General features: G+C 51.1%; 2 protein-coding genes across 6 annotated transcripts in view; one reads left to right on the top strand and one right to left on the bottom strand.

Moving 5' to 3' along the window:
* Nucleotides 1-247: 247 nt before the first annotated feature.
* On the bottom strand, nucleotides 248-23,447 carry LOC106573969 (double-stranded RNA-specific adenosine deaminase). Of its 4 annotated transcripts, none has more exons than XM_045698936.1 (16): nucleotides 23,349-23,447; nucleotides 17,651-19,441; nucleotides 17,076-17,323; nucleotides 16,692-16,881; nucleotides 16,363-16,511; nucleotides 15,592-15,727; nucleotides 15,049-15,281; nucleotides 14,704-14,860; nucleotides 14,368-14,536; nucleotides 14,159-14,252; nucleotides 13,683-13,799; nucleotides 6,874-7,001; nucleotides 6,343-6,525; nucleotides 4,371-4,483; nucleotides 2,150-2,349; nucleotides 248-1,981 (listed from the first exon to the last, which is right to left on the bottom strand). In XM_045698936.1, the coding sequence occupies exons 2-16, from the start codon at nucleotides 19,295-19,297 to the stop codon at nucleotides 1,612-1,614; spliced, it is 4,134 nt and encodes a 1,377-aa protein (XP_045554892.1). In that variant the 5' UTR covers nucleotides 19,298-19,441; nucleotides 23,349-23,447; the 3' UTR covers nucleotides 248-1,611. The 4 variants fall into 4 exon arrangements, with proteins under 4 accessions (XP_045554892.1, XP_045554893.1, XP_045554891.1 ...); XM_045698937.1 differs by having other exon boundaries at nucleotides 17,651-19,594; nucleotides 23,349-23,440; XM_045698935.1 differs by lacking the exon at nucleotides 23,349-23,447 and adding an exon at nucleotides 21,048-21,224.
* The window catches only part of LOC106605885 (neuronal acetylcholine receptor subunit alpha-7), a 38,719-nt gene continuing 35,534 nt past the window's right edge, over nucleotides 20,966-24,150 (top strand). Inside the window, exon 1 of one of the 2 annotated variants that reach the window (XM_045698944.1) lies at nucleotides 20,966-21,218. The gene's annotated coding sequence lies outside the window, so the exon portion shown is untranslated. The remainder of the gene's footprint in view (nucleotides 21,219-24,150) is intronic. The other variant, XM_045698950.1, reaches the window with a different exon arrangement.

Genomic DNA, 24,150 nt, shown 5'->3' with positions numbered 1-24,150 from the left:
TTGTGTAAAGATCAACCCTCCACCAGACATCCTCTTTGAAGACAAACAGTAGAATCCATAACACACACGCCACTAGTGAGTCCATAGCTTAAATGACCAATTACTCTTTCTGCACATTAGACAAACAAGACTGAAGAAACACACAAACATTCTGAAACGTGTGTTGACCGTAGTGTTTATACTTGGCTAACAGTCTGTACCCACGGTTATGAGGGCTTTAGTATACATTTAAAAAAAGACAAACACATTTCAGCTTTTACAAAGCCGGTCTTTATAATCACTTAAAACTTGACAGAATTTCCATCCATAAAAAGAAAAAAAATGCTTTCTGTCATCCATTTGTTAAAACGTTTCAAAAAAATAGTCAATAGAAAATCAATTTTAGGCATGACTTACAAAATATATACATAATATATACATATACATACACACACAGAGATATATACATACCCTACACAAACATTGTTATTGCATATACATCTGTGTATTTATGTATTTGTATGTACATGATGTATATATTGCTTCACCCTTGAATGTATTTGATCAGACTGAACTAAAACATAAAAACAAACCAGTCTTTCTCCCTGTCCGCCTAAAACCCGCTGGCCACATTCTGGCCACGCTAGGAAGGACAAGAGTGCAAAGCCTTTCTCTTCTCTTTTTTATCACAACTACGAGTAATCACTTATCCTAACCTGAACTTTGACCCCCCCCAACATGAATCCTAAAATGAGAACAAGTAGCTGATTTACTTGTTCTCAGCAGTTCTCAACGTCACCGTTGTCCTTTCTGACGTGGCCCTCGAGTGACACCAAAAAAACTCAAGAACAATAGCGAAACACACCACAGGACACAACAATAACAGAAGAATTATGATCTAGGCTAGTTAGTCATCATCAAATCTATGTTACAGTCAAGAGTTATGGGATGGACCAGGCTGTGACCTGTAGATGTAGCCATAGCATTAACAACAGTGTAAAGGGGTGGGTTACTAGGTCGGGGAGTAGCTAAACGTTACAAGGCTGGTTTATATATATATAAAGTGTGATCACTACTATCCATGCTCAGGCTGATAAGTACAGATTAAACTAGTCATGCGTGATTGAATGTCTGGCTGGCGAGTAGGACAGGGTCAGGTGTAGGGTGTCTGAACTAGAGAGACAGGGCTGTGTGCGTATGAGAAGGGCAGGGAGGGTTTTTCCTGTATGTAAATGTGAGGATAGAGTGTGCTGGAGCTACTGTTACAGTGGAGCAGTAGTGCATGCTATGCAGCTCTGAATGTCACTACATCACATAGTCATCATGTTTACTAACCCCCCTATTCTCCCCTCTCTTTCTATATTCTGGTAGTTTTGTGTAGCAGTAGCAACCCCTTCTCTCTCTCCATTTCTCTTGCTGCTGTCTGACCCTCACCCCTTGGGCTGGCCTGTTATCCCCTTCCCTCCCTCCATCTCAGTAACTCTGTCCTTTCCAATCTCTGTCTGACCTCTACCCCTTCTTTCAAGAAGATACAGTACTCGCTGCTAGCTCCTATTTCCTCTCCTCCCTTCCCCCCTGTCCTCCAGGCTCATGTCCTTCCATCTCTAGCCAACCCTCCCTTCTCCCTCCTTTCTACATGGCCTGTGTGTACGCACTACTACCCCACTGGCTGCTGTTATAGTCAGTGGTTGTGCTTCCATAGCTATTGTTGTTGTTGTATCCCTGGTTGTTATTAGCAACACTTCCTGCCCCTTGGCCATCGAAGGCCGCCGCTTCGTCAAAGCTCTTCTCCTCCAATGGCTTGCCAATCCAGGCTCCGTAACCATGGCTACCGAGCGCATCGAAGAACTGCTGCTTGGCGACCTGGAAGGACATGGCGGCCATCTTGGCTTGGGCGTAAGACGGGAGGGCCAGCAGGTCCTGGCGCCCGCACTGTTGGCATAACGACCGGAATTGACGGAAGATGTTGGACTTGGAGACCCGCGATACGTCCAGTTTGGGGCTAGAGGGAAGACAAACAGGGTTTAGGAATACACAGAAGCTACTGCGCTGGGATTGAAACATTTTCAACATGTTTTTCATATGAATGAAATGCCACTACTTGATATGGAGAATAAATAGTGATAGCTATTCTACTGAAATGGGGCCCTGTGTAGCCCAGGTTAACCACCTGGTGCTGCTATCTGGATGAGGGTGGATGAGGTCTGAGGGTCTGGTTCTAGTTGTGGTGCGGGGTGCGTACCCGTCCAGTTTGCCCTTGGTCCCATCCAGCACCTCCACAGTGATGTGGTCTGGGTGACTCCAGTTCACGCTGGACTCCTTGGTCTTCCCTGTGTGACGCGTCGAGTCATACACACTCACCCTGCCCACCTGAAGGGAGACAGAGAGATGGAGAGAGAGAGAGATGGATAGAGAGAGAGATGAGAGAGAGAGATGGAGAGAGATGGAGAGAGAGAGAGATGGAGAGAGAGAGAGATGGAGGAGTAAAGGGAGAGGAAGAGGGTTTGTGTTCAATTATAGGCATTTCACTACACCCGCAATAACAGCTGCTAAATATGTGTATGTGACCAATAACATTTGGTTTTGATTTGAAATTAGACTAAATAAGTCCTTTCAGATGAATTAACAATTTTAAACAGAGGGGAAAGCAATGTTTGTGTACTGTGTGTGTGTGTATGTGTACCTCGGGGTGGTTGAGTGTGTTTCTGTATGTGTACTGTGTGTGTGTGTGTACCTCGGGGTGGTTGAGTGTGTTTCTGTATGTGTACTGTGTGTGTGTGTGTGTGTCGGGATGGTTGAGTGTGTTTCTGTATGTGTACTGTGTGTGTGTGTGTGTGTCGGGATGGTTGAGTGTGTTTCTGTATGTGTACTGTGTGTGTGTGTGTGTGTGTGTCACCGGGGTGGTTGAGTGTGTTTCTGTATGTGTACTGTGTGTGTGTGTGTGTGTGTGTGTGTGTGTGTGTGTGTACACCTCGGGGTGGTTGAGTGTGTTTCTGTATGTGTTTCTGTATGTGTACTGTGTGTGTGTGTGTGTGTGTGTTGTGTGTGTGTGTGTGTACCTCGGGGTGGTTGAGTGTGTTTCTGTATGTGTACTGTGTGTGTGTGTGTACCTCGGGGTGGTTGAGTGTGTTTCTGTATGTGTACTGTGTGTGTGTACCTCGGGGTGGTTGAGTGTGTTTCTGTATGTGTACTGTGTGTGTGTGTACCTCGGGGTGGTTGAATGTGTTTCTGTATGTGTACCTCGGGGTGGTTGAGTGTGTTTCTGTATGTGTACCTCGGGGTGGTTGAATGTGTTTCTGTAGTGTACCTCGGGGTGGTTGAGTGTGTTTCTGTATGTGTACCTCGGGGTGGTTGAATGTGTTTCTGTAGTGTACCTCGGGGTGGTTGAGTGTGTTTCTGTATGTGTACCTCGGGGTGGTTGAGTGCGTTTCTGTATGTGTACCTCGGGGTGGTTGAGTGCGTTTCTGTATGTGTACCTCGGGGTGGTTGAGTGTGTTTCTGTAGTTTACCTCGGGGTGGTTGAGTGTGTTTCTGTATGTGTACCTCGGGGTGGTTGAATGTGTTTCTGTATGTGTACCTCGGGGTGGTTGAGTGTGTTTCTGTATGTGTACCTCGGGGTGGTTGAATGTGTTTCTGTAGTGTACCTCGGGGTGGTTGAGTGTGTTTCTGTATGTGTACCTCGGGGTGGTTGAATGTGTTTCTGTATGTGTACCTCGGGGTGGTTGAATGTGTTTCTGTATGTGTACCTCGGGGTGGTTGAGTGTGTTTCTGTAGTGTACCTCGGGGTGGTTGAGTGTGTTTCTGTATGTGTACCTCGGGGTGGTTGAGTGTGTTTCTGTATGTGTACCTCGGGGTGGTTGAGTGTGTTTCTGTATGTGTACCTCGGGGTGGTTGAGTGTGTTTCTGTATGTGTACCTCGGGGTGGTTGAGTGTGTTTCTGTATGTGTACCTCGGGGTGGTTGAGTGTGTTTCTGTATGTGTACCTCGGGGTGGTTGAATGTGTTTCTGTATGTGTACCTCGGGGTGGTTGAGTGTGTTTCTGTATGTGTACCTCGGGGTGGTTGAATGTGTTTCTGTATGTGTACCTCGGGGTGGTTGAATGTGTTTCTGTATGTGTACCTCGGGGTGGTTGAGTGTGTTTCTGTATGTGTACCTCGGGGTGGTTGAATGTGTTTCTGTATGTGTACCTCGGGGTGGTTGAGTGTGTTTCTGTATGTGTACCTCGGGGTGGTTGAGTGTGTTTCTGTATGTGTACCTCGGGGTGGTTGAGTGTGTTTCTGTATGTGTACCTCGGGGTGGTTGAATGTGTTTCTGTATGTGTACCTCGGGGTGGTTGAATGTGTTTCTGTATGTGTACCTCGGGGTGGTTGAGTGTGTTTCTGTATGTGTACCTCGGGGTGGTTGAGTGTGTAGGGAGCAGGTAGACTCTTGGAGAAGGCTTCGCCGTCTCTGGCCAATCGGCAGCAGACAGCACGTGTCAGGTGGCCATGGCTGTACAGGTAGCCTGGAAGGACAAATATAAAAGACAAGGACAGGGAAAACAGAAGATAGAGAGAGAGGAAGAGATGCGATAGAGGAGGGGGGGCGAGAGAGAGAGAGGTGAGAGGGGGGGTGAGAGAGTGACAGGGAAAGAAGGAGGGAGAGAAAGAGAATGACAGAAGAGTGTGTAAGTCAGTGTATTTCCATGTTAACAAGGCTGAGCATTCACATCATAGAGAACTCTGACAAGGAGAGGTGAGTAACTTAAAGAGATGTATGAGGGGGTCAGCCAGGGACTGTCTGGGTGGAGAGTTAGCTGGTCATGATTCCTACAGTATAAGGACAGTGTCAGCCAGGGACTGTCTGGGCGGATAGTTAGCTGGTCATGATTCCTACAGTATAAGGACAGTGTGACAGGGACTGTCTGGGCGGATAGTTAGCTGGTCATGATTCCTACAGTATAAGGACAGTGTCAGCCAGGGACTGTCTGGGTGGATAGTTAGCTGGTCATGATTCCTACAGTATAAGGACAGTGTCAGCCAGGGACTGTCTGGGTGGACAGTTAGCTGGTCATGATTCCTACAGTATAAGGACAGTGTCAGCCAGGGACTGTCTGGGTGGATAGTTAGCTGGTCATGATTCCTACAGTATAAGGACAGTGTCAGCCAGGGACTGTCTGGGTGGATAGTTAGCTGGTCATGATTCCTACAGTATAAGGACAGTGTCAGCCAGGGACTGTCTGGGTGGATAGTTAGCTGGTCATGATTCCTACAGTATAAGGACTGTGTCAGCCAGGGACTGTCTGGGCGGATAGTTAGCTGGTCATGATTCCTACAGTATAAGGACAGTGTCAGCCAGGGACTGTCTGGGCGGATAGTTAGCTGGTCATGATTCCTACAGTATAAGGACAGTGTCAGCCAGGGACTGTCTGGGCGGATAGTTAGCTGGTCATGATTCCTACAGTATAAGGACAGTGTCAGCCAGGGACTGTCTGGGCGGATAGTTAGCTGGTCGCGATTCCTACAGTATAAGGACAGTGTCAGCCAGGGACTGTCTGGGCGGATAGTTAGCTGGTCATGATTCCTACAGTATAAGGACAGTGTCAGCCAGGGACTGTCTGGGCGGATAGTTAGCTGGTCATGATTCCTACAGTATAAGGACAGTGTCAGCCAGGGACTGTCTGGGCGGATAGTTAGCTGGTCATGATTCCTACAGTATAAGGACAGTGTCAGCCAGGGACTGTCTGGGTGGATAGTTAGCTGTATAAGGACATGTATCAGGACAGTTAGCTGTATAAGGACATGTATGAGGACAGTTAGCTGTATAAGGACATGTATGAGGACAGTTAGCTGTATAAGGACATGTATAAGGATAGTTAGCTGTATAAGGACATGTATAAGGACAGTTAGCTGTATAAGGACATGTATAAGGACAGTTAGCTGTATAAGGACATGTATGAGGACAGTTAGCTGTATAAGGACATGTATGAGGACAGTTAGCTGTATAAGGACATGTATGAGGACAGTTAGCTGTATGGACGGACAGTCTGTATAAGGACATGTATGAGGACAGTTAGCTGTATAAGGACATGTATGAGGACAGTTAGCTGTATAAGGACATGTATGAGGACAGTTAGCTGTATAAGGACATGTATGAGGACAGTTAGCTGTATAAGGACATGTATAAGGACATGTATAAGGACAGTTAGCTGTATAAGGACATGTATAAGGACATGCCAACGGTGACCGTTGACCCCCCCTCTCCCTTTACTCCCACACTCAATCTATCCTCCCTCAAATCAAACCTGTCCCCTCCCTCATCTCTTCTCTCCTTCCACCAATCTCTCTCTCTGTACTATCGTTCCCTCCTCCCCTCCCCCCTCACCCAGGGTGATTGAAGCCAGGTAGATAGGATGGAGGAAGTTGGAGAGCAGGGCTCCCTGCAGACCCAGGACGTTCCAGCGAAGGATCTTGTCGCTGCAGCTCATGGTCCTCAGACGCTCGCCGTGCTGGATGCCGTCCCAGGTGGGCACGATGGTCGATGACTCTACCGGGATGGTGCCCTCACCTACACATGGCACAGACACTCTTGAGGTCAACTTTTGACTCCAAAGACAAAGCCATGCAGTATGAGGAATTGGGTGTATGAGAGAGACAGTGGTCAAAGTGATGGTTGTACACTAGAATCACACAGTCCATGTTCTAGACTGGAACATTCAAATCCATTGGGATATTTGTCCTTTCTACCAGGTGTGTTTGTGGCAGCAGCAGCAAATGAGGTGTGAATGTGTAGTCATGCTCTGTTTGGCCTGCAGAGAAGGGAGTTAAGCAACATGGTGGCTCTATGTGCTTGTCCTCAGTAACAGAGGGGATCCTCATGGAACAGTCCTGCAGATGGCATCTGGCTGTAACTCACCATTCTCCACCTTGGTGCGCAGCTTGCCCTGCTTGGCGTTCTCAAACAGGGGCTGGTGGCCCTGGCCGTCCCCCGCGTCTTCGCTGCATGACTTATCAAACAACGCCCCGTCTCCACACGGAGCAGTACTGGGGGAGAGGTAGAGTGAGGTAGCGCGAGAGAGGTAGCGCGAGAGAGGGAGAGAGAGGTAGCGCGAGAGAGGTAGCGCGAGAGAGGTAGCGCGAGAGAGGGAGGGAGAGCGAGAGAGCGAGAGAGAGAGAGAGGTAGAGCGAGGTAGAGCGAGAGAGGTAGCGCGAGAGAGGTAGCGCGAGAGAGAGCAAGAGAGAGAGGGAGAGGTAGAGCGAGAGAGAGCAAGAGAGAGAGGGAGAGGTAGAGCGAGAGGTAGAGCGAGAGGTAGAGCGAGAGGTAGAGGTAGAGCGAGAGAGAGAGGTAGAGCGAGAGAGAGAGGGAGAGCGAGAGAGAGAGGGAGAGCGAGAGGGTAGAGCGAGAGAGGGAGAGCGAGAGAGCGAGAGGTAGAGCGAGAGAGCGAGAGGTAGAGCGAGAGAGCGAGAGAGAGAGGAGCGAGAGAGCGAGAGGTAGAGCGAGAGAGCGAGAGTAGAGCGAGAGGTAGAGCGAGAGAGAGAGCGAGAGGTAGAGCGAGAGAGGAGAGGTAGAGCGAGAGAGGGAGAGGTAGAGCGAGAGAGGGAGAGGTAGAGCGAGAGAGGAGAGGTAGAGCGAGAGAGAGAGGGTAGAGCGAGAGAGAGAGGTAGAGCGAGAGAGAGAGAGGTAGAGCGAGAGAGGGAGAGTTAGCGAGAGAGGAGAGGTAGGCGAGAGAGGAGCGAGAGAGAGGTAGAGCGAGAGAGGTAGCGCGAGAGAGGGAGGTAGAGCGAGAGGAGGTAGAGCGAGAGAGAGAGGGAGAGGTAGAGCGAGAGGTAGAGGTAGAGCGAGAGAGAGAGGTAGAGCGAGAGAGAGAGGTAGAGCGAGAGAGAGAGGTAGAGCGAGAGAGAGAGGTAGAGCGAGAGAGAGAGGGAGAGGAGGAGAGCGAGAGGTAGAGGGAGAGAGAGAGAGGTAGAGCGAGAGAGGGAGAGAGCGAGAGAGAGAGGGAGAGAGAGAGAGAGCGAGAGAGAGAGAGAGGGAGAGCGAGAGAGAGAGGAGGAGAGCGAGAGAGGGAGAGAGGGAGCGAGAGGGAGAGCGAGAGAGCGAGAGAGAGAGGGAGAGAGGGAGAGAGAGCGAGAGAGAGAGAGGTAGAGCGAGAGAGAGAGGGAGAGCAGGGAGAGCGAGAGAGAGGGAGAGGAGAGCGAGAGAGAAGGAGAGCGAGAGAGAGGGAGAGGGAGAGAGAGGGAGAGCGAGAGCGATGGGAACGGAGAGAGGAGAGAGAGGAGAGGCGAGAGGAGAGGGAGCGGGAGAGCGAGGTGCGGAGGGGGGGGGGGCGGGGAGCGAGAGAGAGAGAGAGCGAGAGAGAGAGCGAGAGAGCGAGAGAGAGGGGTAGAGCGAGAGAGAGGGGTAGAGCGAGAGAGGGAGAGAGCGAGAGAGGGAGAGAGAGAGAGCGAGAGAGGTAGGGAGAGCGAGAGCGAGAGGGAGAGCGAGAGAGAGAGGGAGAGCGAGAGAGATAGGGAGAGCGAGAGAGATAGGGAGAGCGAGAGAGATAGGGAGAGCGAGAGAGGGAGAGGGAGAGAGGGAGAGGTAGAGCGAGAGAGGGAGAGGTAGAGCGAGAGAGGGAGAGGTAGAGCGAGAGAGGGAGAGGTAGAGCGAGAGAGGGAGAGAGAGAGCGAGAGAGGGAGAGAGGTAGAGCGAGAGAGGGAGAGGAGAGCGAGAGAGGGGGAGAGCGAGAGAGGGAGTAGAGCGAGAGAGGGAGAAGCGAGAGAGGGAGGTAGAGCGAGAGAGGGAGTAAGCGAGAGAGGGAGGTAGAGCGAGAGAGGGAGAGCGAGAGAGGTAGAGCGAGAGAGGGAGAGCGAGAGAGGGAGAGCGAGAGAGGGAGAGCGGTAGAGCGAGAAAGGGAGAGGTGAGCGAGAGAGGGAGAGGGGCAGAGCGAGAGAGGGAGAGCGAGAGGTAGAGCGAGAGAGGGAGAGCGAGAGGTAGAGCGAGAGAGGGAGAGCGAGAGGTAGAGCGAGAGAGGGAGAGGTAGAGCGAGAGAGGGAGAGGTAGAGCGAGAGAGGGAGAGGTAGAGCGAGAGAGGGAGAGTTAGCGCGAGAGAGGGAGAGGTAGAGCGAGGGAGGGAGAGCGAGAGAGATAGCGAGAGAGATAGGGAGAGCGAGAGAGAGAGCGAGAGGGAGAGCGAGAGGGAGAGCGAGAACGATAGGGAGAGCGAGAGCGATAGGGAGAGCGAGAGCGATAGGGAGAGCGAGAGAGATAGGGAGAGCGAGAGAGATAGGGAGAGCGAGAGAGATAGGGAGAGCGAGAGAGATAGGGAGAGCGAGAGAGATAGGGAGAGCGAGAGAGATAGGGAGAGCGAGAGAGATAGGGAGAGCGAGAGAGATAGGGAGAGCGAGAGAGAGGGAGAGAGAGCGAGAGAGCGAGAGAGATAGGGAGAGCGAGAGAGATAGGGAGAGCGAGAGAGATAGGGAGAGCGAGAGAGAGAGAGCGAGAGAGATAGCGAGAGCGAGAGAGATAGCGAGAGCGAGAGAGATAGCGAGAGCGAGAGGGAGAGCGAGAGGCAGAGCGAGGCGAGAGGGAGAGGGAGAGAGATAGCGAGAGCGAGAGCGATAGCGAGAGAGAGGGAGAGCGAGAGAGAGGGAGAGCGAGAGAGATAGGGAGAGCGAGAGAGAGGAGAGCGAGAGAGAGGAGAGCGAGAGAGAGGGAGAGCGAGAGAGAGGGAGAGAGGAGAGCGAGAGAGGGGCGAGAGAGAGAGGGAGAGCGAGAGAGGGAGAGCGAGAGCGAGAGAGAGGAGAGGCAGAGCGAGAGAGGAGAGAGGTAGAGCGAGAGAGGGAGAGGCAGAGCGAGAGAGGGAGAGGTAGAGCGAGAGAGGGAGAGTAGAGAGCGAGAGAGGGAGAGGAGAGCGAGAGAGGGAGAGGTAGAGCGAGAGAGGGAGAGGCAGAGCGAGAGAGGGAGAGCGAGGCAGAGCGAGAGAGGGAGAGGTAGAGCGAGAGAGGGAGGTAGAGCGAGAGAGGGAGGTAGAGCGAGAGAGGGAGAGCGAGAGGTAGAGCGAGAGAGGGAGAGCGAGAGAGGAGAGCGAGAGAGGGAGAGCGAGAGGGCAGAGCGAGAGAGGGAGAGCGAGAGGGCAGAGCGAGAGAGGGAGAGCGAGAGGCAGAGCGAGAGAGGGAGAGCGAGAGGTAGAGCGAGAGAGGGAGAGCGAGAGGCAGAGCGAGAGAGGGAGCGAGAGGCAGAGCGAGAGAGAGCGAGAGGAGGCAGAGCGAGAGAGGGAGAGCGAGAGAGGAGGCAGAGCGAGAGAGGGAGAGCGAGAGGCAGAGCGAGAGAGGGAGAGCAGAGAGGCAGAGCGAGAGAGGGAGGAGGCAGAGCGAGAGAGGCAGAGCGAGAGAGGGAGAGCGAGAGGCAGAGCGAGAGAGGGAGAGCGAGAGGCAGAGCGAGAGAGGGAGAGCGAGAGGCAGAGCGAGAGAGGGAGAGCGAGAGGCAGAGCGAGAGAGGGAGAGCGAGAGGCAGAGCGAGAGAGGGAGAGCGAGAGGCAGAGCGAGAGAGAGAGGCAGAGCGAGAGAGGGAGAGAGCAGAGAGGCAGAGCGAGAGAGGGAGAGCAGAGAGAGAGAGCGAGAGAGGAGAGAGCGAGAGGAGAGCGAGAGGAGAGAGAGGCAGAGCGAGAGAGAGAGCGAGAGGCAGAGCGAGAGAGGGAGAGCGAGAGAGGGGAGAGCGAGAGAGGGAGAGCGAGAGAGCGAGAGCGAGAGAGGGAGAGCGAGAGGGAGAGCGAGAGAGAGGAGAGAGCGAGAGAGAGAGCGAGAGAGAGGAGCGAGAGAGAGAGCGAGAGAGAGCGAGAGAGATAGGGAGAGCGAGAGAGATAGGGAGAGAGCGAGAGAGAGAGAGCGAGAGAGATAGGCGAGAGCGAGAGAGATAGGGAGAGCGAGAGATAGGGAGAGCGAGAGAGAGAGCGAGAGAGAGAGCGAGAGAGAGGGAGAGCGAGAGAGGGAGGGAGAGCGAGAGAGATAGGGAGAGCGAGAGAGAGGAGAGCGAGAGAGAGGGAGAGCGAGAGAGAGGTAGAGCGAGAGAGGGAGAGCGAGAGAGGGAGAGCGAGAGAGGAGAGCGAGAGAGGGAGAGCGAGAGAGGGAGAGCGAGAGAGCGAGAGAGGAGAGGAGAGCGAGAGAGGAGAGCGAGAGCGAGAGAGGGAGAGCGAGAGAGGGAGAGCGAGAGGTAGAGCGAGAGAGGGAGAGCGAGAGGGAGAGCGAGAGAGGGAGAGCGAGAGGTAGAGCGAGAGAGGGAGAGCGAGAGGTAGAGCGAGAGAGGGAGAGCGAGAGGTAGAGCGAGAGAGGGAGAGCGAGAGGTAGAGCGAGAGAGGGAGAGCGGTAGAGCGAGAGAGGGAGAGAGGGAGAGCGAGAGAGGGAGAGAGGTAGAGCGAGAGAGGGAGAGAGGTAGAGCGAGAGGTAGAGCGAGAGAGGGAGAGCGAGAGAGCGAGAGAGAGAGCGAGAGCGAGAGAGGGAGAGCGAGAGGCAGAGCGAGAGAGGGAGAGCGAGAGGCAGAGCGAGAGAGCGAGCAGAGAGGCAGAGCGAGAGAGCGAGAGAGAGCGAGAGGCAGAGCGAGAGAGGGAGAGCGAGAGGCAGAGCGAGAGAGAGGAGAGCGAGAGGCAGAGCGAGAGAGCGGAGAGCGAGAGGCAGAGCGAGAGAGGGAGAGCGAGAGGCAGAGCGAGAGAGGGAGAGCGAGAGGCAGAGCGAGAGAGGGAGAGCGAGAGGCAGAGCGAGAGAGAGCGAGAGGCAGAGCGAGAGAGGGAGAGAGGCAGAGCGAGAGAGGGAGAGAGGCAGAGCGAGAGAGGGAGAGAGGCAGAGCGAGAGAGCGAGAGCGAGAGGCAGAGCGAGAGGCAGAGCGAGAGAGCGAGAGAGGCAGAGCGAGAGGAGAGCGAGAGAGGCAGAGCGAGAGAGCGAGAGGCAGAGCGAGAGAGGAGCGAGAGAGAGCGAGAGGCAGAGCGAGAGGCAGAGCGAGAGGAGGGGAGAGCGAGAGGCAGAGCGAGAGAGGGAGAGCGAGAGGCAGAGCGAGAGAGGGAGAGCGAGAGGCAGAGCGAGAGAGGGAGAGCGAGAGGCAGAGCGAGAGAGGGAGAGCGAGAGGCAGAGCGAGAGAGGGAGAGAGAGAGGCAGAGCGAGAGAGGGAGAGAGGCAGAGCGAGAGAGGCAGAGCGAGAGAGGGAGAGAGGCAGAGCGAGAGAGGGAGAGCGAGAGAGGGAGAGAGGCAGAGCGAGAGAGGGAGAGAGGCAGAGCGAGAGGCAGAGCGAGAGAGGGAGAGAGGCAGAGCGAGAGGGCAGAGCGAGAGAGGGAGAGCGAGAGGCAGAGCGAGAGGGAGAGCGAGAGAGAAGGGCGAGAGAGCGAGAGGCAGAGCGAGAGAGGGGGAGAGCGAGAGGGCAGAGCGAGAGAGCGAGAGCGAGAGGCAGAGCGAGAGAGGGAGAGAGCGAGAGGCAGAGCGAGAGAGGGAGAGCGAGAGGCAGAGCGAGAGAGGGAGAGCGAGAGGCAGAGCGAGAGAGGGAGAGCGAGAGGCAGAGCGAGAGAGGGAGAGCGAGAGAGGCAGAGCGAGAGAGGGAGAGCGAGAGGCAGAGCGAGAGAGGGAGAGCGAGAGGCAGAGCGAGAGAGGGAGAGCGAGAGAGGCAGAGCGAGAGAGGGAGAGAGGCAGAGCGAGAGAGGGAGGAGAGAGGCAGAGCGAGAGAGGGAGAGAGGCAGAGGGAGAGAGGCAGAGCGAGAGAGGGAGAGGCAGAGGGAGAGAGGCAGAGCGAGAGAGGGGAGAGAGGCAGAGCGAGAGAGGGAGAGAGGCAGAGCGAGAGAGGGAGAGAGGCAGAGCGAGAGAGGGAGAGAGGCAGAGCGAGAGAGGGAGAGAGGCAGAGCGAGAGAGGGAGAGAGGCAGAGCGAGAGAGGGAGAGAGCGAGAGAGGGAGAGCGAGAGGTAGAGCGAGAGAGGGAAAGAGGCAGAGCGAGAGAGGAGAGAGAGAGAGAGAGAGAGAGAGAGAGAGAGAGAGAGAGAGAGAGAGAGAGAGAGAGAGAGAGCGCGAAGGGAGAGAGAGAGAGAGGGAGAGAGGGAGAGAGGTAGATATATATATGTGGATAGGAGCAGGTCATTAACTAGAAGCATCTTCCAGGGTTTTATCTGGATCAAAATGAGGCTTAGATGGTGGGCGTGGCCAACTACATTTTAGAGACCCTCCTGTTGGCCAGTGACAAAACTTGCAATTCTACAATTGTTTTCATGGCTCATTTTATCTGAGGGACTCAAACTTTATAACAAAATCAATAGGGCCCCATGCCATGACAAAAATACTCCTGAGTGGGAATTTCATTTTGGGAATTTTTATTCCCCCTGACTATTTGGGTCATTGTTAGTTCTCAAAGAGGATCTTATTATAGAATATATAGTGCCATTATATTTTCTACACACTTTATATCTGGTTTTAGTCTTAAGTTTACACTGACAACGTTTTTCCACCCCGGAAATCATTATCTAAACATTACATTTTTTATTTTACTGTTTTGACATACGTGGCCCGAAAACACTTAAGCGGCCCGCCCAAGACTTTTCTATGCAGAAAAAAACCCTGGCTTCTCAAACTCCTAGAACAATGTGTGTGTGGAGGTGGGTTGGTGGCCCAGTTGAGTTCCAGGGCACAGAAGGAAAGGGGAGAGAAGACAGTAGGTTGAAAAGAATGAGCCATGGGGTGAAGGGTCAAAAAGCGAGGAAGAGACATCTTCCGTAGGCCCACCTGATATAGAGGTGGAAGGTGGTGTCAGGTTTGATCCGGAGCTTGTTCTCCTCAGCTGGCTCAAATATGCTGTCCTCTGATCCTTCACAGTGCTTCAGCAACTCAGCATACAGAAACCTGGAGAGAGAGGGGGGGTGAGAAGAAAGGTACAATCCATAATTGAGTGATTGAGATAGATCAGTGCCAGTGTCCAGGATCCAACACACAGATAAAGGGAGACTGGTGGAGAGGATCTGGTAAGTGGCGTTAATACACTCTACAACTAACCAGATGGACTCCACAGACACATTAACACACATCATAGTCTGTAATGACTTCACAGCTGACATATGACACCCTGTAGAGAGAGAGGGAGGTTTCAGAAAGGCAGGGAGAGTAGCTATAAAGGAATCAAAACGAAGAGCAAAGGAGGAAGGGGAAGACTGGTTATATAAAAGGACAGAACGGAAGATAAATGAGCAGCAGTAACTTCCTACCTGATAAATCCTCTCCTGGAGATGATTTCTGCGTGGCAGTCATTAACGGTGTCCCCTTTAAGACTCAGCTCCTCCCCTTTAACACAGCGATTTCCTGAGGAGAAAATCAAACAAAAAATAAATGTATTTATCTCAAAGGGTTAAAAATCATTCCAAAAGGCTTGTTATTTTCTCTCGCGTACACACACACACACACACACGGCAGGTACCTGTTCCCAGGCTGACCACGGTCCCCAGCCCTTCCCCCCTCTTCATGACGATGGTGGCGAGGATCTTCCTTCCCAGAAGACTGTGCTGTATGCGTGTGGTGAGGGCGTTGAAGCGCTGGTGACTCAACATGGCGATCTGGTCATGGATTGTCCCACCACTCAGTGGCAGCTAGAGACAGAAACAATAACAGGATATGGACGGCCCACCAGGTACAAAAGTAGGTTCTAGCAGAATCATAGTATTAACAGTGTATTCATAGTATAGCAGCCATTCTTAAACTTTTTCAGCTCGAGACCCAATGAGAAAACCACTGTCCTCCCGTGACCCAAATTGACCTCTGCAGGGGTTAGTTCCCCGGTGCGGGCAGCCTTCTCTGCCTCTCCAATCAGAACCCTCAGAGCTGCATCAGCTGCTTCCTGTTTCCCTTGCTTCTTATTGGAAGCACAGACAGGAGGGAACCAGCGACCCCCTAGTTTAGCCTGGTAGGTAAACCTGAAAGAGAGTGGAGAGTTAAGCATCCATGTTCACACAGCCACGTTTTACAATATTCAACCGTTGGCTTTCATAGTGTTATATGTCACAATGGACCGCGGGACTACCGCAGCTCTGCAGCTGGGGACTCTGAATTACACTTTAGAGTGTGTATGTTAGTGTGTGTGGGCAAGAATGTGTGTACTGACTTGGGCTCGTGTGGTGGTCCTGACTGGCCGACCAGTCGTATCTCTGCAGCGAAGCCCCTGGCCCGGGCGTACTCCAGCAGGCCTGACACGGCGTTGTTGTTTAGGTGGCTGATGAGGTCACCAACCCCCGCCTCGTGGGCAGAACGCAGCTCCTCCTCTGTCAGCGGGGGCAGGGAGGGGCAAGCGGGCATGAAGCCCCCTTCATCACCAGACAGACACAGGGGAAACTGGGGCTGGAGAGGACAGGGTAATGGAGATCGAGGGAGGAGAAGAGAGGTAAGGCAGTGAAAAGATGGAGGAGAGGAGGTGGGAGGAGAGGGAAGAGTGATCTTAGTGTTCAGAGGATCTTTTCTTAGAATCGCGGCCTGGAGGCACAATGAGAAGTCCACACGCCTGGGTCTTATGACATTCTGTCAGTCCATAGATAAACAACTAGCTAGCTTGTCAAGCCTAAATCCTAAATAGATGGGGTAGTGTTTTTTTCAGGGAACCATCCATTTAGTTTAAACATCTTTCAGTCCCATGTTTGGGTCCTTTACTCACCTTGTTGAGCTGCAGTCTCCCGTCGGCCATTAACTCCTTGACTGCCTCCTCTGCAGCCAGCTGCCTGGCAGCCTTCTTACTGGGGGCTGAGCTCTCAGCACACAGGCTTTCCCCTATCTTCACCCTGAACATGAACCTGAGGAGGGAGCAGAGACTAACTTATACACCCTAAACATACATCGGTGAGAGAGGTAAGAGGACATTCCTCTCTAACCACATGGGGGCATCAAAGAGTAGAGCTGTGAATCTGCTTCAGAGACTACAGCGCTCAGGAAGAGGAGGGAAAGAGAGGGACAAAGATGGTCACACTTCCCAGTATCAGATTACTGCGGGACAGTACTGTAGGTGCCTAGGGGGAAGGTTAAATGCAGAGAGAGACAGAGGTGCTGTTGTATCATCCAGTCAGCAGACTGCTGCAGTATGAAAGTCATCCAGGACACACATAACTGCTCCCGAGGGAGAGAGGTGAGGGCAGGCCCACCTTCCCTAATGATTCATGTATAGAAGAGAACCAGGAAGAGAAAAATGAGAAGCAGGGTTGGGCTCAATTCGAATTGAAGTCACTCAATTCAGGAAGTGATTTGAATTTAAATTCAAAAATTGAAAAACTTGAAATAAATAGCTTGTCCTTTCCAGTTTATAGAGAAATCATTGAAAATGGATGCTATTTCTTCAATTATTGAATTGGAATGTCAGTTTATTTCCTAAATTGACTGACTTCATTTCGAATTGACCCCATCCCTGATGAGAAGGATGTAGACAGATGGATACCGTGGGTCGTGAGGTGGGCCCTCCTGTCCAGTGTTGATGAACTCGATGGGGTTTCCAGTGCGCTGACTGTACTCCATCAGCATGGACACGGGGTTCTTACCCCCCGGCAGGGAACGGGACAGGGCCTGGGGCGGACCCTCCACTACCTCCTGACAGAGACGGAGAGCGAGACAGCGAGGGAGGGAGAGAGCGAGACAGAGAGCGAGGGAGAGAGCAATAAAAGGATTGAACAAAAGAAGACATAAATCTTCAGCCTTTACAACACAATCAAACACAACAGAGCACATTGATTATTACTAACCTCCACACACACACACACACACACTTACAGGGACGTCAGAGGTGGGGTCCATGGCCTGGTCCACCCCTGCAGTGAGCCCCTCCTCAGCCCCTCCACCCTCTATCTCACGCAGCAGAATCCTCAGGGTTGCTGCGGCAGCATCTTTCTTAGCCACCTTTTTATTAGATGCCTCAGCAACAGGAAACAACCTGCCGTCCAGCATGACCTGCATACGGAATCTGAGAGACAGAAAAATACAAGGGAGTGAGAGGTAACAAGAAAGAGCAGGGACAACACACTTTTTTATATTTCTTCGTCACACTTTCTCTTGCAATTTTTTTTTCTGAATTTACTAAATCAATCAGCTAGTTTCCTCTAGACATACCAGCAACGGCCAACCATGATTGGTTGGGAGCATTATGACATCACTGACCTGGGGTCATGTGAGGGCCCTGATTGGTCGAGGAGCAGGAACTCGCAACTGTGTCCCTGGTACTGGGCAAACTCCATCAGGCCGCTGACGGGGTTCTTGGCCCTCACCTCCTGGAGTTTGGCACGGAGGTTCTGAGGTGGGGGCGCTGCCAGGGAGACTGCTACTGTCCCCCCTCCATCCCGGCTGATGGCGTTGAGGAATTCTGGGATATCGTCGGTCGCCCACTGCCCTCCATTCGACTCGTCCTCCTGATAGAGGGATGAAGAGGAGGAAGTAGGTGAGGAAAGAAAGAAGTGGAGCAGAAGTTGGAGGGTCAGTGGGATCGGTGTCAGGCGGGGTGAAGGGCTCCAGACCTGGCATTCTCAGCTCGGAATCTACAGAGCTATGTTCACCCCTCAATGTTCCAACCAACATTATGTTACTAGGGTAACTGCCACACTCATCCTCCCCTTCCAACTCTTCGTAGGAGACGGGCTCCAAGTGAGGGAGGGGGTTTCCCAAATTCAGGAAGACGTCAATGAATTGCCCAACCCAACTCCCCCCCACCCCCCCTCGCTGTGTGAGTGTCCACCTACCGCCTCAGCGTTGGCCTCCAGAGACTCCAATCCGGGTGGCACCGCCTGGAATCCGGACCCCATTCCTTCGACCCTTGCAGGGGCGCTGCGCTCGGCCTTGAGGCTCCTCTCCATCCTCTCCCTGCGATGGACAGATAGCTCCCAGATGTGAGGGGTCACCTCTGCGTTGCGGCTCACGTCGCCCTGCTTCTCCATGGCGTACAGGGTGGGGTTGACCTGCTTGGCGCCCCTCAGGCCCAGGTTCTTGGAGATCACCAGGGCCGTGGCCTCCCCTGCCTCCAGCAGATACTGCAGGATCAACTCCTTCTGATTACTGCCGCAGTCCGCCATGTCGCTCTCGTCAAGGTCGAGGTCAAGCTCTTCGTTACTGCTGCTGTTGATACTGGGTTGTTGGGTTTGGGACTGGGAATGTTGCCGATATGACTCAGATGGTTCTGAGGAAGAGGAGTGTGAATCGGATTCTACGTAGTAATCTTCTTCTTTGTCGCCCTCAGGACCCTGCGCTTCAATTTGCTGGATCTCAGCTTCGATGACAACGTCCTCCTCCTTCACAGACAGGAAGTGAGAGCAATCTTCTGAAGGCCTTTCCTGTGACTCCACAGAATGTTCCCTCGGTTGGGAACGTGGGCTTTCCGGATCAGAATCTCTACTTTCCGGTTCTTCCTGTGGTTCTACGTAGACAGTCCACTCTGGAGGACTTTCACCGTGTTTTGAAGCTTTCTTATCACGCTCGAGACCGTAAAGGGCCTGGTTGATAAACTTTTTGGGCAACCGCAGCGTTTTCGCCAAACACTTTGCTTGTAGCTTCTCCCCGGGGATCAGATCTGCTAAGGCTTGCAAAACTTGCTCTCGGATGTCGGGTGGCTGAAATGTAGGGCCACTCTTGTTGTTTGAATTATTACTACTACAGACAGAAGCTTTGTCAAAGCTGTCGCCTCTGTCAACTCTTCCTCTGTAGGACCTCTCTCTGTCTAAGGATAAACTCTGAAAGCCTTCTGAGAAAGACGGCCCGTCAGCACAATCTGCATGAAGGCTCCACTGTCTGTTGAAGCCTTGCTTTTGGGTTGAAGTCTGCTTCTGGTTCCAGAATCTAGGGCCGGTTGGTCCTCTAGGGGGTCCCTGACTGGGTGGGTACCCGAAGTCCCTACCGTTCCCTCTGCCTCGCTCGCTGCTGTATCCCCCTCTCCCCCTAGAGCCGTTTTGGGAGTATCTGCTGTACCCTGCCTGGGCCTGGTTTGATTCGTTATAGAGTCCGTTCGGTCCCCCTCGACTCAAGCTCTGCGCCCCTCCTCTGGGGCTCACCCTAAACTGGGGAGCCTCAGTGTTCTGTCCCCTCAGGAAGTGGACCTGCTGCTGCCTGAAGGAGTTAGGACCACTGGGACAAGAGCTCTGCTGATTCAGGGCTGGGCTGTGACCGGATGGGGGAGGGGCGGAGGGGTAGAGAGGCTGAGAGTGGGCACTGGCTGGTACTAGAGGGGGGACTGGGCCTAGGTATGAATGGACGTTTGGGTGTGGGGCCTGTTGCGGGGGGGCTCTGGGGTGAAATCCCAGGGGTCCAGCTCTGTAGTATTGTTGCTTAGCCTGCAGTTGGGGGAGAGGGGGTCGGTGGTAATGCTCTATGGGGGGCCCTCCTCGTCCTCTGCTCATAGCGCAGGGGGCAGGTTGAGGGGGGACCAGGGCCGCCTGTTATGCAGCAGATAGGAGGATGTGTCTCTGTGTTGGATACTGATGCAACAACACAGTCTGGCAGAGCAGCCGGGTGGGCGATGATCGCAAAGTGGCAGTCAGCACCTGAGAGAGAGGACGAGATGGGTGTGAGCGAAAGCAAAAGTGACTGAGTGGGTGAGGAAAAGAGCCATGAAATAAAAAATAAAAGAGCCAAATATAAAGCAATATGAAGAAGAAACTAGGGACATAAGACGGGTCAAAATCTGGTGGAAAATCCTGATGGAAATGGAAAAAGTGTGGGAGAAAAACACAGGAAGTGTAGATCAAGGGCTTATGACAAATAACATATATTTTTTTACACACTACACAGTCTCACTGTACTCCATCCTGTCTCCAATACAGCCCCAGTGTCACATGCTGTTGGACCCAATTGGCCGCAACGAGAGCCATGTATAAAAGGTCAGAATGTATAATTCATGGTTGTGGCTTAACTGTTTTATTTCTGGTTTAACGGATGATTTGCAGCTTCACATAGGAAGTGAGAGTGAGGCAGAAGGAAAGATTCAAGGTGGTCAGTGAAGGACAGGAGTTGACAGGCTAAACACACAGCAAATAAGTCATAGACGTTGAACTTGATAAAAGGTTGGACATAGAACACACATTGGACAGGAAAAGGAGTAACGCTCGCTCACCATTAAAAATAAGTCATTTTATTAGACAAGTCTAAAAGATTGACGTTTCAGCCTTCAATGGCCTTCTTGAGAATAATCACAACAGGAATGGACAAGTTCGTATAGGGCATGGGGAAGACAATCAGGGAGAAAACTCTTCAGCTGGTAGTACTAATGAGAGTCCAATGATGTCTACACAGGTTGCACCTCTACTCACGTTGGTTGAGCACCGACTTCTTGCCATAGAACATACAGGAATATTTTCAAAGACCTTTTCATATTATGGTCACCTTCTAGTACAGCAAACCTGACATTCAATTCAAACATTCATTTGCTGGTTATTTTCTCAGCTGAAATATTTAATACGCACTAGTAATTTCACGCAGATGACATATAAATCTTTAGGGCATAGAATATGATGGGGCGGGGGTATTTTTAATGAAAATGCCACACCACAAAGCTTCTTCCCTGCACTCAATGATATCTGTCACTGACCACAGGAAGACACTCAACCCTGCTCCTCAGATTTCAGCCCTGCCAGGCATGGTGCTAGTCAACATAAACTTGTCTGTCATGCTGCTCCCGAAACGATTGCTATGAATGCACCTTATTAAAAATAATATAATGACGAGCGGGAGCGAGTTATTTCACGGCAATATTAACGGGCAGCAGCACTGGGTCCGGTGCCCCCGGGTCAAAGCGGGATCTGGCTGACCCTAATGTAAGCCGGCAACCGACGGCCAAAATAACAACCCAGCATGGCTCAAATTCAGTTGCCTCTGCTGCTTCCTTGGGTAATATGAATATTCAGAGCTGCGCATTAAATATTAGGACGTCTTTGACCCATGGACCAGACAGACATAGTTTGGCCTTGTTTTCGGTATGTTCCCGTTCCTAAAACACGCCGCGGTGTGGATTATTGATGAGTCATTTCTATTTGAATTACAGAATTGGGGTATACCCCCTGGACAAAGTGTTATAAATCAAGTTCATGCTTAGTGGGTTGCATAAACGACTCGATGCCAGTAGAAAGACATTAAGTAATTGAGTGAACGTACCTGAAAGTTCGCGGGATAAAACACAGATGTACTACCTCACCACCCGGCCTGAAGGCGGCAGAAAGGCGACTAGGTTTCAGTCACGTTTGAATGGCAGAGATCTTGAGGTCTGCACGCCTGCTGCCGGGGTCAGGAGTCTGACTACACTTCAAACAGTCTACAGATAAACTGGTACGTTCTATCAAAATACAACAAAAGTAATTAAACTAGTTGGCTAGATTTCTCAAAATTCTATGTATTTTACCATCCCCCCAAAACGTTTGTTTTTGTTGTTTATTTGTACATACCGCACGAGCGCTTCTCAATTTCAAAGGGACATCTAGTACCCCTACCGTTCAAGATACTTATACCAGACGTTACAATGTGAAATGATGGATAGGCCTATTAAAAACGCATAGAAAGTCTGAATTTACAGTTTCTTAACACGAGAAACAGCACGAAGGGGCAGAATAGTTTCGTTTTCCTTTCTCTAGACACGCTCTGTAGCCAGTCTGGTGAGTCACGTGATGCAGTAGTTTCTATCATAGGTTTCACTAGCTAGAGTAAGAATGTAGCCAAAACTGGTGCAAGCTCAAGGTCCCAAGGCCTAGGCTGTTATTTTTCTCACAACATGTGGATATTATAATAGAATTATGTCAACAAATAATACAAGATTCGGTCCTTGTCATGTGAATGAAAATGTGCCGTAGTGTTATGTCAAACAGGATGTATTTCTTGTTAGAGGATACAGTATATTGATTGAAATGCGAAGGCAATCGTTGTATTTATTTATTATCCAGTAAGACAATATTTATTATAAAACGCATCACCTCTAGACACAGACAATTACATTTTTAGAAAATATCAATCTGCACAAGAAAGCCTTCAGAAATTATGCCTATATATACACATAGGCTAACTCCAAAACATTCAACCCCCCTCCCTAAAAAAAAAAGTTACTAAATATGATAATTCAAGATCGCCTCTAGTTGTCATGTCTCACAGCTGCTGTTGCGTGAAACTATTGTTGTGACAAAAACACAACCAGAACAGTTTAATTGAGCAAGCAGCAGCTGCCGGATATATCTCGTGGCCACTGTACCCAAATCTTTGTGCTTTCAGGACAACTGGGAACTCAGGGGTAAAAAACGAGGTCAAATAATGACGTCAGTAATCTTGAGGTCGGTGTTTCCGACTTGGATGACCGTTCAAAAAAAAAAATCCTAGTCGGAGCTCGTTTTCCCCACGAGTTCGCAGTTGTCTCTAAACGCACTGAGGTATGAGATTTCAGAGTTCCCAATTGTTGTGAACGCAGCATCAAACCCAATTTCATCACGCAGGGATACGCATGCATGCAATGGTCAATCAAACACAGCCACGCGAGAGCATCTCTGTTTATTATCTCTGGCGCGGTTGAAAATGTTTATAAAACCTAACTAATAACCACTGCTGCCATCAGCTTGAGTGTGTAATTAAGGACGCCACTGAATAACCTTCATGTTTATTTTTTCTATGGGATGGTTCTGATGCACACCATTTTCAACCCCGCCCCCCCAGTCAAAGTGAACCCCGCACAACTAGTTAGCTAGGAGGATCAACTATCAATGTGCAATTTCATCCCGCCTCCGACCCCCAACGATGTCTGTCGCTTGATGGACATAGGATCCAATTGGTCATTTTACAGTCGTTTTTCAGTAAGTCCCCTTACTCCTCAATTCCCTTCTTACTGTCGCTCTCACACAGGCGTTTATCCCCCGACTGAAGTCCTCCATGAATATAACCTGAAATTAGCTATGCGTTAGGCAAGCTATCTTGGTTTTAACTGCTACACATTGAATACCCTGGTAAATATTTAATTTCTCTCAGCAACCCGCCGCAGAGATCAACTCAATTGCCATCATTGAATGGATGGTTGTCGTTTGGACTGCGCACGCATGTTCCGAACAAGATATTGCGCAGATGGAGTCTCCAAGCGGGTTCACTAGCTAGGTAACGTAGAACCGCGGTTGTCCATCGCAAATAACATGCACAACTGTCGATTTGTTCCAGAAACACGTTCCCAATCAACTCCCAAGTGCAAACAACTATGCATCGAGACGTCAAATGCAGTGAAAATAATGATAATTATGCATAGCGCGGATTGACTAGCTAGCTATATAGCTTGCAAGCTAACGTTAGCATTGATTGAGCATCACTGCGGCACAAGCGTGCAAACAACCATAGTCGCAGTTGGAAGCTATGCAGTTAGCGCGAAACAAAATATAGATCTCAATTGAACTAACACGAAAGGTAAATATAGAGTTCAAAATGTAATTAATTTACCTGGGTTTGCGATTGAAGCTTTGTATCAGTCCGAGTTCCTGCTTGCTAGCGACAGTGTCGACAAAGAAACAACGGGGTTAGGGGGGCGCATGATGACACCACTAGTTTGCGACAGTTTACCTGGCGCATTTGGAGTGACGCCGCCCGTTTTACTGCAGAGTGCCCCCCCAAAAAGAACACCAGACAAGGTGGAATACCTTTGCTGAGGCAGGTCGATTGGATTCATTTAGGCAGGTGAATAGGACATGGTAGAATAGCAGTACCTCCAAGCCACTGCTATTGCATTCCCATGTTTAGGATTGGGACTGGATTAATCAGATCTCAAATTAAAACATCTAGCAAATGTAATATGTATGCTACAAAACATCTAGCAAATGTATTTGCAACAAACCTAGTGGGTATGAACCCTGCAAAGAGCTAGTACATCTTATAAGGATTTACTTTCTATAAGAAACCTTGAGAGGAACCAGACTCAAGACCCAAAGCATGGCTGGCTGGATAGAGGTGAGAGAAGGCGGTAGGGGAAAAAGCCCCCATATATTGCAGGGGGAATCCAACAAAATACAAACATGAGGTCTGTATCTTGTAATGAACACGTTAGTGAACTATTTACAGCATGATACACAGAGGCTGTGGGAGCAGATCAGCACATCACAGCCTACTGCAGTGCCTGGACGCTCACCAACTCATAGAGCTATAGGCTGCTATACTATCCACCAATCAATGGATCAGACTGGATCCCTGTTCCAACTGTTTCCTGCAAATTGCACTTATTACATCCCCCAGTAGGTGTCAGCACCAC

The sequence above is a fragment of the Salmo salar genome, chromosome ssa02 (genome assembly GCF_905237065.1).
Source record: "Salmo salar chromosome ssa02, Ssal_v3.1, whole genome shotgun sequence".
Taxonomy (NCBI): domain Eukaryota; kingdom Metazoa; phylum Chordata; class Actinopteri; order Salmoniformes; family Salmonidae; genus Salmo; species Salmo salar.
The sequence above is the reverse complement of the archived record's forward strand: the minus strand, read 5'-3'. Positions and strand labels throughout refer to the sequence as shown.